Below are 16,935 nucleotides of genomic sequence, written 5' to 3'. Positions count from 1 at the left end.
ACTATCAGACTTTTTGTGATTCATTAAAAGCTAGATAAGTGTCAGTTGCATTTCATCTGGGACTGTCTCATTAATGGGGACCATTCTCAAGGTAAGTAAACACTGTTGAATAGATCTGATAAGTAGAAAAGGAAGTAGGATTTAACGCTTCGGCCACATAAATAGAAGTCTAGGGATAAATACATCAATAAAATCCTGAGTAATATGGCAATGCACACAAGACACTGGCAATATTTTAGTTTCCACATTGGTAAACAGAAAAAGACCACATCCAGAACTGAAAGCTCAGGCAAAATGAAGTTTGAACAGAATACAGGCTCTTTCTTTAGCTATTGGTGTCCTGATATTTTGCAGCAGTTGCTGTTTAAAATAAATTTAAAGTGGGGGCAGGGAAGGACACAAGCTCCTTCACTGAAATCTTATCTCCAGCAAATCTATAAGGCTATGAACAGAAAAAGTTATTCCCCCAAATCCCAGTTGGCTGTAAAATGGAACAAGCAAAAATGCCAGCTCTGTTAAGTCACGATGCACAGCTTTTTTCAGAAAAGTACTTGGAGGAAAAGATGCATTCCATATATTCCTTATGTGCCTCAATTAAAAAAAAAAAAAAATCCAACACTATTCCAGAATTATGGGAGTTTTGACCTTGTTTGTTTCTCAAACAGTTGCTGCATTACAAGATTATATTTTAACTTTGAAAATTAAAATTCAAGTAGAAGAACTACAGCGTTTTAAAGAGAAGCAGCCAAGCTAACCTTTTTCTATTTGCTGCCTTTTTTTTTAAGCTGTCTACAACATTGATTTACAAGATTTTTAGATTATTCTGCACATCTGTACTGATTTCAGCTGTAGTAGCTATTTCTTCATAGTAGTTAATATAGGGCTGTGTTTTAGAATTGTGACGAAAACAGTATTGATAACACATTGATACTTTAGCAATTGCTGAGCAGTGTTCACACAGTCTCGTGGCCTTTTCTGTCCTGCCAGCGAGTTGGCTGGGGGTGCACAAGCGGTTGGGATGGGACACAGCCAAGACAGCTGATCCCAACTGACCAAAAGGATATCCCATACCATAGGACGTCATGCTCAGCACTAAAACTGGGAGGGACAGAGTTCAGCCAGGGCTGCCATTGCCCAGGGATGTTCAGAGCAATGGTGTTGGTCTTCCCAAGTAACTGTTATGCATGATGGAGCCGTGCTTTCCTGCAGATGGCTGATCACCTGCTAGCCAATGGGAAGCAGTGAATGAATTCCTTGGTTTCCTTTACTTGCTTGTGAAGCTTTTGCGTTACCTATTAAATTGTCTTTATCTCAACCCACAAGTTTTCTCACTTTTCCCCTTCCAATTCTCTCCCCCATCCCACTATGGAGGAAAATGAGCAAGTGGTGGCATGGTGCTCAGCTGCCTACTGGGGTTAAACCACAACAACATCTTAACACTGATTCAGATCAGGCAATGACTGCACTAAGGGAATTTTGACATTTCAAAAAAAATTCTTTGAAGTATTTTTCACAAGTTAATATTAGTCATATAAACACATACTAATAATGGCAGATAAGAAAGTACGTGAAATGAGGTATTAGTATGAGCACAGTTGGGATGATGATCTGTTAGGCTGTAGATTAGATTCTCCAGAATCTCAATAGCAGAGAGATGAAACCACTGTATTAAAGTTATTTAGGGTACAAAGAGAGAAACAATCCTATTACAACTTTGACTTTCCACTTCTGTTTTCCATACTAGAATGTGCTGTTTTGGTTTAGAACTGGCACTTCATAGTAGCAGAGAAGGGCAAGTCCTTAATGTTTTCCACTAGGAAGCCCACTTTTACCAAATCATTTTCCTGCTGGGTTTGTGATCTCAAATGGAAGCACAAGGAAGAATTTTGTGGAGGGAGGTTACAAGCCCACTAAACGATGACAAGGTATGAATGACTCACATTGAGTTTGTTACTGGCTCATGCACCAAGGACAATGAACACAGTAGTTCTTACATGGATCAATAAGTCACTAGAAGGCACAAAATAATCCCCTACTTCCAGAATCAGATGGAGTCAAAAAGACAGTTCCAAGAACGTAATCCCCTTTCAAAGGGCTACTAGCCACACAAAGGCTGTCTTTGCATTAGGGATTGAGCTACTCAGGGCGAGAGCCAGAAAGCAGAAAAGAGCTGAAGGCCCTTACAAAATTGTTCTTCCTTTAGATACAAAATTCATTGGTTGACAAGTCCTACAACATTTAATTTTAATTTTATTATCTGCCAATTCAAGTAGGTTTTATTCCATCGCAACAACTTTAATTACGGTGTCTTTTGTTTTCTGGGAAAGAATTTCCTAGAACTTCCATTTGGGAAGTTTCTGCCCTTGGGCAGTTTAGGAAATAACATCCCAGATTTCTGACTCCTGGTCCTTCAAATATTGCTGAAACACAACACTTAATTGTTTTGTCAGAGAAAGGAATTTAACTTCTTTTCTAATCAGTGACGTTATCAACTATAACTTCTCATAACCAAGAAAGCTGTGGAGTATGCTTGTTTCAAATACAGTTATAATTTCTTCTATGCACAATCTCTTCATATATGAAAGACTAAAAAGAGAAGACACACAAAAGTGCAGTCTTTACCTGTCTCTACTGACCAAATCCCTGTAAATTTAGCATTTTGGGCAAGATTTAGATCTATTCAGACACTTCAGAGCACAAACAGAATATTTTACCTATCTCTCCTCATAAAATAATCTGTTTTCTTTTTCATAAGTTTTCTGAATACATATAGGCTTAAAAATATTTTTCTTTAGCTGTTAAAGTGAACTCTTTTGACACCTAAATATTTAATATTCTAAATTAGCTATCAGAGGTCCCACAGAACAGTCCCACAGCACTGTCAGACCTCTTCTGCCCTGAGATTTTGCTGCTACACATTACGTCATGTTTTGACGCACAAAATATTAGATTTTTAACTGCATTACGATTTCTTTCCTGTATGTCATCATTAACAGTCATTCAGAATGTATCATTCCATTCATTTTCAGAAAACAATTACTTCCACTCTAAAGAGGTGCAGCTACAAATTTCAGCCTAAAAAGGTACCATTTCAGTCTGTGCTTTTACTATTCAAAGCTTTTGGTTTACTTGGTCATATGTATACACACACACATTGCTTAAAGTTTTAGCAAACATCTCAGTTTAAAAAGAACAGACTACCAAAATAGTAAGCAAGAAGTATTTAACTAAAAATAGAAAAAGAAATACATCAGGCTATTAGCAGATGTTATGGCCAATTACACTAACAGTCAATGGTAAGATTGCTAGTTAAAGTGTACTGCTGTCAAGATTACATTTACAAAAATACCAGAATTTACTATATTACTAATGTTAGTTTTGTTTTCTTATCAAAGAAATGCTAGAAAATGGCAGTTTGTGCCTTTAACATTTAAAAGGACTATACTCAGATTAAAATTCACACTGCTTCTTTCTCCAAACACCACAGTAAAGGAGGGAATAGACATAGATTTGGGAGCAAACTGAATCCTTCCCATAAACTACACAACACAATATAAGAATGAACTGCATAGCTCTCAGTGTTATCATTAGATGTTCATTATAATCTTTTGGACCTCTTCAGAACTGGATATGCTAATCCAAGGAGGTTCAGGAGTAATATTCAAAGTCTCAGATCATTAGAACAGTCAAAATTAAGTATTTTCTAATAGATAAAACAGCACCTATGACTAAACCAGACAGATTAACTGGCGATAGTTGAAGATTCAGGAGACTACTCATCTCACACTGAATACTAGGAGATCGTTATGCATATGAGTTGCATAAAAGTTGGTATTATCTTGCCAACTTAGCTTCTTACTCTTGACTTGAAATACTCATCTCAGATTATTGAGTCTGTTTTGAGCATACCCATTCCCACAGAGTAACTACTCTCACAACTGTATCACAGTCCGTTGGGAGAACTACACAGCCATTAACTAACGCATTTAGACTCACAGACAACAAGTAGGAAGCACTGTCAAGTGCTGACCCAGCGAAAAGCAGATTTTTACTCTTTTAAGAGTGCAGGAAAGGTATTTTGGTACTTGATGGAAACAAACAAAACAACCACCCCAAGAAATTTTAGCTGGAGCCCAGAGGTTTGTTGTTTTGACTGGGTCCACATTGACTGGAAAAATCACAGGCTTGGGAAAATTACGTTGTAAACCCAGGGACTCAATATGAGAGACGGAAGTTTCCAAGTTGGTTGGGGAAGGGTTTCAATTTTATTTTTTTTGTTTGTTTGTTTTAAATAGTTCAAAGTAGTGAACCATAAAATAAAAAGGAAAAACATACCAAATAACAGATACTCAGGGAGAACAGGAGCAGCAAGAGGAAAAAAAAAAAAAAAAAAAAAAAAGACAATTTCTTCAAAGACTTTACACTGTGGAAGTGTATCACTACTTTCTGCTGTTGATGCTGAAAGGGATTTAAAAAGAAGCTTCAGGGAAGATGCATAAAGCAGGATGAGGTGACTGCCAGTATAAATGTTAATGCTGGGTAGAGCAGAAAGCTCTGAGAGCAAAAGAAAAAAGGAAGTATGCCCTGAGGGTAGGCAGGATAGAAGGACTTGCAAGAGCTCTTTCTTTGGCAAAGAAAACCTTCTGCTGTAGAACAGAGGTCAAGGAAAGGTACTAGCACACATCAAGTCCAGTACATCTGGCTTGTTGTTTAAACACTGTCCTCCAATTCTACATTACAAACTGTGGTTAGAAACAACAAAAACCACCACAATAAAAAAAAATTAAAATCGACATAGCTTAAAATGAACCAAGGATCGTTAACTTTTTAGGGCAGTTTAATGTTTAGTGGCAGACACTAGTGTAGCATAGCAAGATATAAGCTAAAAATCATGACATTTCATTTTACATTGATGACTAACAATGGAATTTGGATTAAGCTTTTCTACTTACACTGAATTTTCTGTACTTGACAACTAGATTTCCTGAATGGCAGGACACACTAGTTTAATAGAAGACCATATAACAGTTCTACCATGCATTACTCCAATTAAGTATATGTGTGTATAATACTTCAGATATTGCTGTCATTTAGAGTATTTTTTCTGTATTTCCGAACGAATGCAAGTGTTCTGTATGGAGGAATACTTCTTGACTTTCCAAACAAAATTACTACGAGGACAAAGCAATGCTGATTTTTTACTTCTGATGGTAGTCCTCTGTCCTGGTTTCAGCTGAGAAAAAGTTAATTTTTTTTCTAGCGATTTCTGTGAAAGGAATGTCAATAATGAGTATCAATAATGCATATTGGTTTAGCTGTTGCTAAGCGATGTTTATGCTTTTCAAGGACTCTTCAGTTTCCCATAGAAGCCGAGAAGGAGCATAGACAGAACAACAGAATGGCCAATAGAATAGTCAATATCGTAGACATCATGCTTAGTATATGAGTGGGGGTTGGCCGGGGGGGGGCAGGTAATCCACAATCACTGCTCAGGACAGTGCCAATTCATTGGACAGTGAGAGTGACTTGTATCATTATTACTCAAATTATTATTGTTATTTTCTTTTTCTGTTATTGTTTCTATTAAATAGTCTATCTCAACCCGCAAGGGTTCTTCCCCTTTCTCTTTCCTCTCCTTTTCTCCCTGCCCTTCTGGGGAAAGGGGAAGAACTTCATGAGCGGCTACGTGATCCTAGCTGCCAGCTGAACTTAAACCATGAAACCCTCAAAGCACCTTTTTTAAAAGCTTGTTAATATCATCCTAGAAAATAGGAATTAAACTGATTTTAACAGGGAATTGCTCAAGTCATAAGTACTTTGTTATTCTCCCCACACAAAGCCTAAACACATTTTATATGATGTAAAGCACTGTCAATTAAAAAAAAAAAAAACAACACACAAAACACACACAACCACAAATTACAGAAACAAAATCTATCCCTCAACTCCCCAGTCCCATTGGTTAAAAATAATTTTTAATTATTACCCAACAGTGATGATAATGGTCAATAAATCATTTAGCAGATTAAAGGAGTTGACAGATTCTATAAACTGAATTTATTACTTTTGAAATTTATAGTTCTTTTTACTGATATAATCATGTGTTTGAAAATCCCACAGATATTCTTATTTTTCTAGAAATAAAATTAATTCCATCTGTACCAAAAGTTTAGAGTCCTGATGTGATCGCTGAAGAAGATGGAAGTATTATCAGAAATGGATATACAAATCTGGTGAAGTAATGATACAGTAAAGAAACCTACATTTCAGCTCAAAAACTCGGCAACTGCCCAACTACATCAGTGTCTTGTTAAAACTAGATGGCTCTCACTGGTCTACTGCCACAAAGTCAGATTTAGTTAGGTATTAATATTCACATGATATATGGGGGACAACAGGCTAAGTCAGATAGGTACAAATAATCTTCAAGGGCTTAGAGCGCCGGAATGTGGTGTCACTGGCTTCATTGTTAACCTATTTATACATTGTAAAAACATGAAGGATCCGATTATGTCATTGCTGGATAGGAAGCAAGGTCATAAATCAAGAATATACTCAATAAAAAGCACAGATCAGAATCTCAGCCCGGGGAATGGGATGTAGTGTTCCCTCTCTGCTAGTGATACCAGTGTGGGTGTAGCTTCAGAAGCTGTTCAGTAGGTCTGTAAGTGGTTCATGTGCCTTCTTTCCTGGTCCAGCACGCCACCCTTGTTCACCAGGGAGTTTAAGTTAAAAAGAGCACCCTGTAGACAGCAATGGAGAAACCTCCCAACAGCACCCTCTCTGCTCTGCAAAGCAGAAGCTCGACACAGCTGGGAATCTAGCCCTATATTAAGTCTTTTGAGAGATAAGAGTCATTGTTGTCAAACACTAGCTTTTTCCCCACATGATCACATTTAAAATACTGACTTTCAATAGCAGAGCTAAATTTGAAGACACTAATTAATCATTTATTTTTTTTTTTAGTTGTGTGAAGGTAAAAATCCTAATTAGATGAAATTTTCCTATTCAGAAGAAAAAGTGGCCTGTCACTAGAATTAAAAAAAAAAAAAACATGCTAGTTTTGCAGCCTCCCAGAATATGGAAAGTTTATGTAAATTAGTTCCTTCATTAGTCCTAATATTTGAGTTTTTCAGACCTACTTCTTCTTCTACTGTGAGACAAATGGTGCAATTCCAGAACGACTCCTTTGCATAGCGATGCAAAGCCTTTTTTTTTTCCCCCCTGGTCCCAGTCCATTAGAATTCCTTAACTTTTGAACGTTGTGGACTTTTCTGCTTCTACACAAAAATTTGTTATAGAATCACTCCCGCAGGTACCATTTAAAAAAAAAAAAAAACAACACAGAATTTTTTACTTTTTAAACATACTGTCCTTGTCAGCTGACACACAATTAAGACTTTTCTCCAATTAAGATGTTTAAAACAGCACTTCTCAAACTGTGCAATACAACACCATAGTGTCCCAAACTCTTAGACGGTAGCAGTCAGTAGCATTTCAATCCTCCCTATGCTTCCAGCTGAACAGTAATTCACTTACTCTAGAGAAGAATGAAATATCTGGCTAAAACGAGGGATAACTAGATATTTTTAGTAAAAGCAAACTAGCTTAGGGATGGGTAGCCAGCAGAGTGACCATAAAGACTTTCAGTGACTGGTAACACCTGACCTGTATTCCCCTGTCCCTGATCACCCGCCTACTCACAAAATTACATATGGCATAGCAGCCAGAAGGGCTCACTATTTTAAATAAGTAGTTTAGGGAACAGTTACAGGAGTTCTTAACTGTGAGGTTTCAGTAACTCAGTTGGCCATTACAGCAGCAATCACCCCAAGCCTTCACAAAAACCACCTAACCCTTCACTGCTCCAAAACCTTCCCAAACCATAAGCCCCCGCGGCCTGACCATGCAGAGAGACGCTGTCACTTGAGTGACATTCATCATTTCTTCCAGAGTTGGATGTCATATTTTGAAGCCAATTTACAGCTCATGGACAATGCCAGGTTTACAGCACTAAATCGGAAAGGGGGCAGTGTTGTTTAACCAGAGAGTGGTGCTATCTGTCAATGTTAATTACAGCTCTTCCTGCTGGGGTTTTTACAAGAAAGTAGGCCAGCAGGAAGTGTCATTATATTACAGCCTGTGGCTCTGTGCATGTGTTCCTAAGTTGACAGTCAAGAGACGTCCTTTAGCATTCTTCACTGTCTTTTTCCATATGAAAAACAAACTGCTCAGATGGCATAAAAGGATGAAATATGCTACCGTATGCATATACTAGAACAGAAAGATACAGGTATGTAGGGAGCAACTTCCTACTGAGGTAACAAAAACAGTTCCTGGTGTGTTTGTGATGTCTGATACTCCTTTTCGACTTGCCTAATAAAACTTATAAAGACTATTAAAATGAAACTTTCCTAACCTCTCTTCATAGCCTTCCTCTCGGTTTAAAAAAAAAAAAAAAAAAAAGACTGATCAACAGACTTATCAGGTGATAAGACTTTGGGGGACAAAGGAAGGGAGGAAGAGCTAACACGGAAAGATATACTGCCGAGCTACCCACCCCGATCAGAAATAGCTCAAGCTCAGGTATTTTGACACCTCCTACACCTCTGTCTTTTCACACCTCAGTAACTCACTCAATAAGGATATTGATTTCAAAACATACTTTAAAAACACTATAATTTCAAAACATTAATCAAACATGAAACAAAGATATGCATCAATGTGGAACAGAGTTACATATTGTCAAGAAAGCGCAAAAGAAAGTGCAAAGTTTCAAGGGACTTTGACTAGTTCTAGAAGAAACGTAATCAAAGTTCATCAAGCATTTGAAAATACATTGGTCACCACTTTAGAAAAAGTCAAAATAACTTAGAGACCACAGGTAATGGATTTAGACACTTGCAAATGCTACTCCTAGTGAACAGCTACAATCAAACCATACTACTTTCTAGATTCAAAGTTCCTACATCAACCCCATCAATAAAAATATTTTACTTTTAATTCTATCACTTAACTTGGTACGCAGCTTTTCCAGAATAAACACTTTCAAAGGATTATACCTATGAAACCATAGATAAAATGGCTTTGCATTTGAGAAGTAATCTGAAACTGAGTTTTCTGCAACTTCTAGTACTCAGAGCCCTACATTTTCCACGAGTAAAGAAATTGTAGTTAAAAAAAAAAAAAAAAACAACCAACAGAAAACCACCACACACTCCGTTTGAAAGCAACCCTGAAGTTACATTCAAAACACCCTCATTATCCAACAATGCTAAGCAACTCACTTAATGCTATTTTTATCTGGTAATTTTCCCAAACAAAGGTTGCAGATCTCATAAAGCCTTTTGTACAACTCAAAGTATTAAGGAAATAGTATCAATCCAATTTTATGAGTTTAATTCTTGTTAAACGCTGGAATACATGAAATGCTTGGCCTTATTTTTTCCCAGAACTGTGCAGTCATCATTGTAGTCTAACATATTCCATGGAACCAGTTTTCAACTTTTTTTTTTTGTTTCTTTTATTTTTAAATTTATATGTATGTATATTTTTGTTGTCGTTGTTTTAATTTTCCACAAAGAAAAAATTAGCAATTGATTTTGAAGGCCAGTTAGTATCCATATCTCCTCTCATTTTTATTATTATACCCCTTATGTTAGGCATTGCCTAAAGAAGTTGTCAAAAGAAATCATTTAGGAAATAATAAGAAAACCATTTACGTGTAAGCATTTCTGAATCCAGCTTTGGAAGCATGACAAATTCAATTTAAAATTCCAGCAGAAATTAAAGTATTAGTTTAAACTAAATTTCAAGATCAAGACTACGGCCATGACGTCGCAACATTTAAATATGCTATAAAAAATGTTTTTGCAATATTCACGAATGATTCGAAACCCAAACAATTAAAATTGAAATATGACGTTTCAACATGAAAAACATGTATCAAGTAGGATAAAAACCTGGTAGGAAAAGAGTTCTTACCTTCATAGATGGCTTTGAAGCCTTGAGCACTGACGGCAAAATCTGTGGTGAAACAAAGGGTGAGGATAGAACCTGTGCTCACAATAGATGATGGAAGCTGAAATCCAGATAACCTGTGCAATAAAAAGGCACAATTATTATAACCTTTAAAATAAAGAAAATAAAGCATATCAGTAGGTGTGACGAGCATTATGATAAGCAAAGAATAAAGACACCCCCCACAAAAAAATGCTTTCATATTTTTTTAGTCTGGATGGTTAAGACAATGCTTGCCTTTAAAAAGAAAGTCCTGCCTTTGAAATTTATTGTATCATGATACTATAGTTCATTAATTGGCATCTGGAACTGCAAAAGATAAATAAATGTAAACAACATACTAGTAGAGCAGTATCACTGAACTAGAAGTTCTTTGCAAAATTAGGCTTATTTAAGACCACTCTCATATATAAAAACATAAAAGAACTCCTCCATGCTTGAATTACACCAGTCAGGTGGTTCCCCATCTCTTTCCAATTTTAAGCTCTGGAAAACAAATAGACTCGGATGAGTCAGAGATCAAAGTGAGGAAAGCTTTAAATACAGATGAAGGCATACAGTCAAGGCAACATAAGTCAGCAAAAAGCTTTCTGCAATTTCTTCCTTTCTTTTTAAACAACATTAACACATGGCAGACAATTAGTTGTTTGCTCTAATCTTTTCACCTTCTGTGCACCTGTCAACCTATTACTCCTATTCCTTTCCACCTCATTTACTCCAATTCCAGAAATAAACAGGTTGATTTTTTCCTCAGTCCTCAAACTGCAGAACTGCCATGAGGCTTGCCACATCTTCTGTTCAGACTATTGCATGTTTTCTCACCTTCACTAGATGTTGCAGTTTTTAGGGAAACGTGCCTCTTGTTCTATTTAATAAATTACAGTGGTTATCACTACATCTGGTGTACTGTATGACAGTTCATTATTAATTTAGGGTATGTATTTTCTGATCTTTCTTACGTGTCTCTTCCTTCTTTGAGAAAGGGATTCAAAGAGTTCTGGTTTAAAGGTTGCTTTTTTGTTTGGTTTTTTTTTTTTCTTTGATAACACTATGATATTTCCTGGATATGACTTTTTTTTTGCTGAAATATAGGAAAATACCATGCATTGTAGGGGAAGGAAGGAAAATCAGGTTGAAACACACAGAAAGATAGAAGCAGCTAGCCTGAACACATCACACTACATAGGAGACCTAAAAAAAACCAAACAACCTAACACATCCACACACCACAAAACAAACAAAAAGTTGTATCAATGCAGAACTATACAGCTTTAGCTACCTTATCCCTGATCAGTGTTTGCTCCACTTGGCATGGATTTGGTTCATATAAATGAACTCATTTGAGCAATGATTGATTTGAGCAGTGATTGGGCATTCTGAGCTCTTCTTATGATTTCTAGACCCAAGTGCTTCGATTCTGTTACAATAGTAAGTATCACTCCTACAATATGGATTCTTTATCTACTCAATAAGTAAAACTGTTTCCATAGTATCCCCCTTGAAATACTAGAAGAACATTCTTTAGGCTAACTGACATTGCAATTCACATTAAAAGAAGACAAATGTATTCTTCTACACCTTAAATCAGTGCACTTAAAGGTTTTACAGACATAGGAAAAGGCAAGTATGTAGTAAACTTCAAGGAATTAACACATCAACTTGAAATCTATTTTTCGCATTCTTTACAGTAATCCTAAAAAAGATTATGGAAAAGTCTTGAATAGAAGAAATCTATATCAGTCATTCAACAGACTACCTGGGTGCCTCTACAGTAGCTTTCAGAAATGTTTCAGGCAACAAGGCATCTTTTCATAGTGTTCTAATGAATTCAGCAAGATCAAATGCCATGAAATTGAGTGCAAACAAAAACTAGACAGCAGATGAAAATCTAGAGTGTTATTCTTCAGACATTTCCAGAATTAAAACACTGCTAGCCTACCAAGTCATTCCCCCCCGCCCTTTACCAGCATTTTTGCTAGGTTACAGCTCATGAATCATAATGTGGTTTGCACATTCATTTCACCATGCAGAAAAATCACACACCTTCACATGTTGCTTGCCTTTGGAAACGTATCTTGGCAATTAATGTGTAGCCCTTTACCGCAACCAGAAAGGGAACTGTTTAGACAGACAAGTGTGTGTGCTAAGAAAGCAGAATCATTATGAGTCCCTCTGCTAATAAAACTGTCATTTGATAAACTTGCACTACTTCATACTGAGCATATGGCAATACTTTAAGCTTAAAATATTGCTACCTCCTTAACTTTCAGTAGCATGAATCTGCACAAAATGCACACACCAAAATACTTTTTAATCACAGATGGAATATATTTGTCTTGTCTATAAAGAAGAAACAGAACCTGTAATAGAAAACACAGTGGTACACCAGTACTGAGTTTAGCCTCTGTTTGATGGAGAAAAAAAACAAACCACTTTTCATTCTACTCTGTCATTTCATAGATCTTGATGTTCAGCCATTTCTCATTATAAGGTCTATAGAGTTCTGTGGGTTTTGTTTTGTTTTTTTTCCAATAACATAGCAGTAGCATACCTAGCAGGTCCAGCTGGCTCTGCTGAGAGCTTCTCCACGCTCTACTTGCGAGGGCAGATTTTGGGACCCCCTGGTACTAAACAGATAGCATGGTGTCGTGGTTTGGCCTCAGCCAGCAACAGAGAACCACGCAGCCGCTCGCTCGACTCCCACTGCCGTGGGAAAAATCGGCAGAAAAGGGCAAAACTCGTGGGTTGAAATATTATAATTTAACAGAACAGACAAAGGGAAGAAGAAAGAAAAACAGTAACACCGATAAAGGAATATAAGAACGCGATTACAGTACCGCCGCGCAGCGCCCCGACCGGACCCGCACCACCGCAGCCCACCCCCGAGTGGCGACTGCCCCCCTCTCCCCGGCTCGCGCCTCTTATAGCGGGGCATGGGGCACGTGGGATGAAATACCTGCCTCCCCTGCCGGCTCCTTGGGGAAATTAACCCCATCCTTGCCGGAACCAGGACACATGGCAAGTCAGTAGGGGAAGGGAGGGGCAGCAATACCGCTAGGGGTCTGTAGCAAGCGATGTACAAGAAGAGTCTGAAGGAATGGATTTGTTGAGCCCTTAAAAGATGACAAATAATGGGTGAACCTTACCACTGTCTTCACATACCTATTGGAGCGGTATAGAAAAAGACAGAGGCAGGTTCTTTTGGGAATCACATAAAAGATGGGAAGCAACAGGAAAGGTGCAATACGAGAAATTTCAGCTTTATATTAGGAAAAAAAATTCACCACAATGGTGGTCAAATATTGGACTAGCTGCCCAGAGAGGATCTGGCATCTCCATCCCTGGAGATATTGCTAACTTGACACGGCCCCGAACAGCACAATCTATCTTCAGACTTGGCTCCAGTGTCAGCAGGAGGTAACATCAGATAACCATAGTCTCTCCTAACCCAAGGCATTTGATGAATACATGGCCCATAAGGAAGGCATAGGCACAGTCCCTATCATAAGTAGCTGCTGCAAGAAAAACGAGAACGCTCAGCAGTTTCTGAGGAAACACCTAAATGCAATCAAATAAACCTAAGTTTTAGATTATTTGTATAAGTTTATTAGGGATTGAACCTTTGCTGAGTGTAGTTATAAAATTTTAGCAAGTCCCAGCTGGTTATGTAGAAGCTGATAGGCTGTCAAGCATGTTTACAGCTGAAGTGACCTTCACAGGTGTTTCAAAGATATTCTTGATACAAAACCAGCTCCACTTCCCTCCAACAAGAACTACTACATTCTTGTTCCCAGAATCACTAGACTTTTTTTTTGTTTTTTATTTAAATAAACCTTTTGCGCTGCCCTCATCGCTGAAATGGCCAAATGAAGCTTTCCAGAATAGCGCTATCAGAACCAGCTACCCAGCATGAAGAGTCTCGTATGACCAGACCATTTTAAGCATGTACCGATTTCACAATTGCAAAAAAACAATGTGCAGTTGCAAAGGAGAAATAGAAGCATTTTTGCCATTTTATTTGCTAGCTTATTTATTCCTGCAGCTGCCTACAGTACAAAGTGATGTGTTCAGGTTACCACATGTGACAAAACTTTGTCAAGGTTTAGCACGTTTTCTCGGGAAGTTTAAGAGCCAAAAAAAAAAACCTTAGAGCAAGGGGGAAACCTGCACCCATAAGGGCCCAATCTTTTTTCAGATTAGGCCAATAAAATCTATGAAGCCACATTATTATATTTAGAAGGAGAATCAGATCTGTTGAACATTTTTAGAATTGTGCCTGACATACACACACAGATATATATCTATCTATATATATATCTCCTATATCTGAGCTCTGCTCATACATCTGTACAGCTTGTTCCCAGAAACTTTCTCAGAGGAAGTAACCAGAACCCATTTGGCTATGATAAAACATTCTTGCCTGAAATTAGCGATCAGATGTCTCTTGCAAAAGCTATTAGCCAAAAGGATCAATGTTGTTAATAACAAGGTAAAGTATAAGTCTAAGTTTCAATGAATTATCCCTGAAGCAATTTTAGGCAAACCATAGATCAATGACAAAAATCTGAGATTACTTCCCCACTTCCCTTTAAAATCTGTATAAGGAAAAAACCTACCATTTCTCCCATTTTACCATAAAGTGATATAGGTCATTAACTGCCATATGAAACACAAAAGAGAGCTGTTTGCCATCGATGTCATACCCTTTCAGGCTTCACATACTTGTTAAAATTGTCATTTGATGTAGAGGAGATCCATAAACTCATTCCATATCAAAGTCACCATACCATATGAAAACACAAAGTTATGGCAGGTGCTACCTCAAAGATTGTGCTGATTGACCACAGATCAGAAAGGTAGGCAAGTTGAAGCCTCTGAAGGACTAAAGCTTTAGGCTATCTGTTGTAGTTCTCCAGAAATACCTTACTGCATCACAGAAGTTGAATACTAGGTACAACACACCAAAAATGTTCGTAAGGTGGCATCTCATATTTGGCTTAACTGGAAATTATCCTAGAACCATAGCATCAATAAAAAGCAGGCAAAACCCCTCCATGTTTTAGGCATCCAACATCACCAACAGTCAATAAAATGTATATACTATTAGGAATCTGAAGAAAAAGCAATCAAGATATGACTCTATGGATTCCTGAAATTTATTCCTGGTTTTATTAATGCCACTGTGGTGGGCTGACTTTAGCTAGCTGCCAGACCCCCACCCAGCCACTCTCTCACTGACCCTCTTCAGCAGGACAGAGGGAGAAAACAAGGTGGTAATCTTCCCGGGTGGAGATAAAGACAAGGAAATTACTTACCAATTATTGTCATGGGCAAAACAAACTTGACTTGGGGAAAATTATTTTTTTTCCATTTAAATTTGTTTGGATAGTGAGAAACAGAATCAAATTAAATCAAAACCCTCCACCCACCTCCCTTCTTCCCAGGCTCAACTTCACTCCTTCATTCCCAACTCCTCTACCTCTCCCCTCAGGCGGTGCAGGGGGACGGGGAACGGGCTCAGTCCATAACAGCTCCTCTCTGCTGCTCTGTCCTCCTCACACTTTTACCTTGCTCCAGCCTGGGCTCTCCACAGGTTATGGTTTCTTCAAGAAACATCCACCTGCTCCACCCTGGTCTCTTCCATGGGCTGCAGGAGAATCTTTGCTCCAGCACTTGCAGCACCTCCTTCTTTTCTCTCCTCCATGTCTGCAGGGCTGTTTCTCTCACTTTTTATTCCCTCCTCCTCTCTGTGGCGTTTTCTCTCCTTTCTTACATATATTTCCCCCAAGGTGCCCCACTGTGGCTGCAGGGCCCAGCCCTGCCCTGTAGGAGGTCAGTCAGAACCATCTGTGTCCAGCCGAGGGCAGCCCCAGCCTCTCCTCACAGAGGCCACCATGCAGCCCCCAGGCACCTGCAGCCCATACGGCCTTGATGATGTGAACAGAGAACGATACAAAAGCGCCACCTCTTCAAGTGCACCTCAGTTTTAGGTATTAAAATGTCAAATCATTAATATTTTATCTTAGTAATTTGAATCAGTTTAAACTACCTGAACATATCTGGGCAGAAGAGAAGCTACTGCAGTAATTTACAATAAGGTGGTAACTCCAGTTATTCCACAGAAAACTGTGGAATGCTGTGAGAACAAACACAATTACAGGATACATATCCATAATGTGACCTTTTATGAAGCTACACGAGCTCTGAAGGTCCCTTCTACAAATAAAGGGGAGGGTGAAAGGTGCAATTTTAAAGCTCTATCAGGTGCAAAAGAAAAAAAGTAAATAAATTAACACTCATCTTCCTGGTTTCAAATCTGGAAGACGGAATAGGTGCACCTCTAATCAAAGGCCAGAGTTACAACAGGCTAACTTTCCAAACAGTTGGTACCAGCCAACTGTAAGTATCTCAGAGAGCAGCACAGTTAGGAGCAAAGCAGTCTTAAGCGTCTATGAACACATACAGGACTTCAGTCGTGTAATTTAAGTCATCTCCATGCACAGCATTTTAGCACTGGGTTCAGTGGCACTGGAAGCTGACAGCAGACAAAATTACAGCTAGTCAGAAAAACTTTTTATATATTTTTTTTTTTCATAAAGACTAATTATTTAAGAATAGAGCTTCTCTCAAAAGCTTTCTTAAAAGCATAATGAAGGAGTTGTAAGGGTTTAGTTCAAACTTTCTCTTATAGATAAATTTTTGTTCAAACCAGAGATTGATAATTCAGAACAGTCCAATAGGTATTTGTATATTTAGAAAATATATACATGAAGGCAGCCTCAAGACTCACATATTACCATAGGACTGATTTCTAGCCTATGATTGATTGGGAATTCGCCCACCCCCATAAAACTTATTTCAGAGATAGAATTGCATGTCACATAGTAAAGATATACCTTTTAAGGTTAATAAGTA

General features: G+C 38.0%; 1 protein-coding gene across 1 annotated transcript in view; it reads right to left on the bottom strand.

Moving 5' to 3' along the window:
* The window catches only part of CSMD1 (CUB and Sushi multiple domains 1), a gene marked incomplete at both ends in the record, with an annotated part of 1,228,645 nt that overhangs the window by 856,323 nt on the left and 355,387 nt on the right, over window positions 1-16,935 (bottom strand). Inside the window, one exon of the mRNA XM_082481062.1 lies at window positions 9,985-10,097. Within this exon, the coding sequence (XP_082337188.1) occupies window positions 9,985-10,097 (113 nt within the window). The remainder of the gene's footprint in view (window positions 1-9,984; window positions 10,098-16,935) is intronic.

This window comes from Vanellus vanellus (genome assembly GCF_965231255.1).
Source record: "Vanellus vanellus genome assembly, chromosome: 3".
NCBI classification, from domain to species: Eukaryota; Metazoa; Chordata; class Aves; order Charadriiformes; family Charadriidae; genus Vanellus; species Vanellus vanellus.
This window is presented reverse-complemented; position numbering and strand designations above follow the sequence as displayed.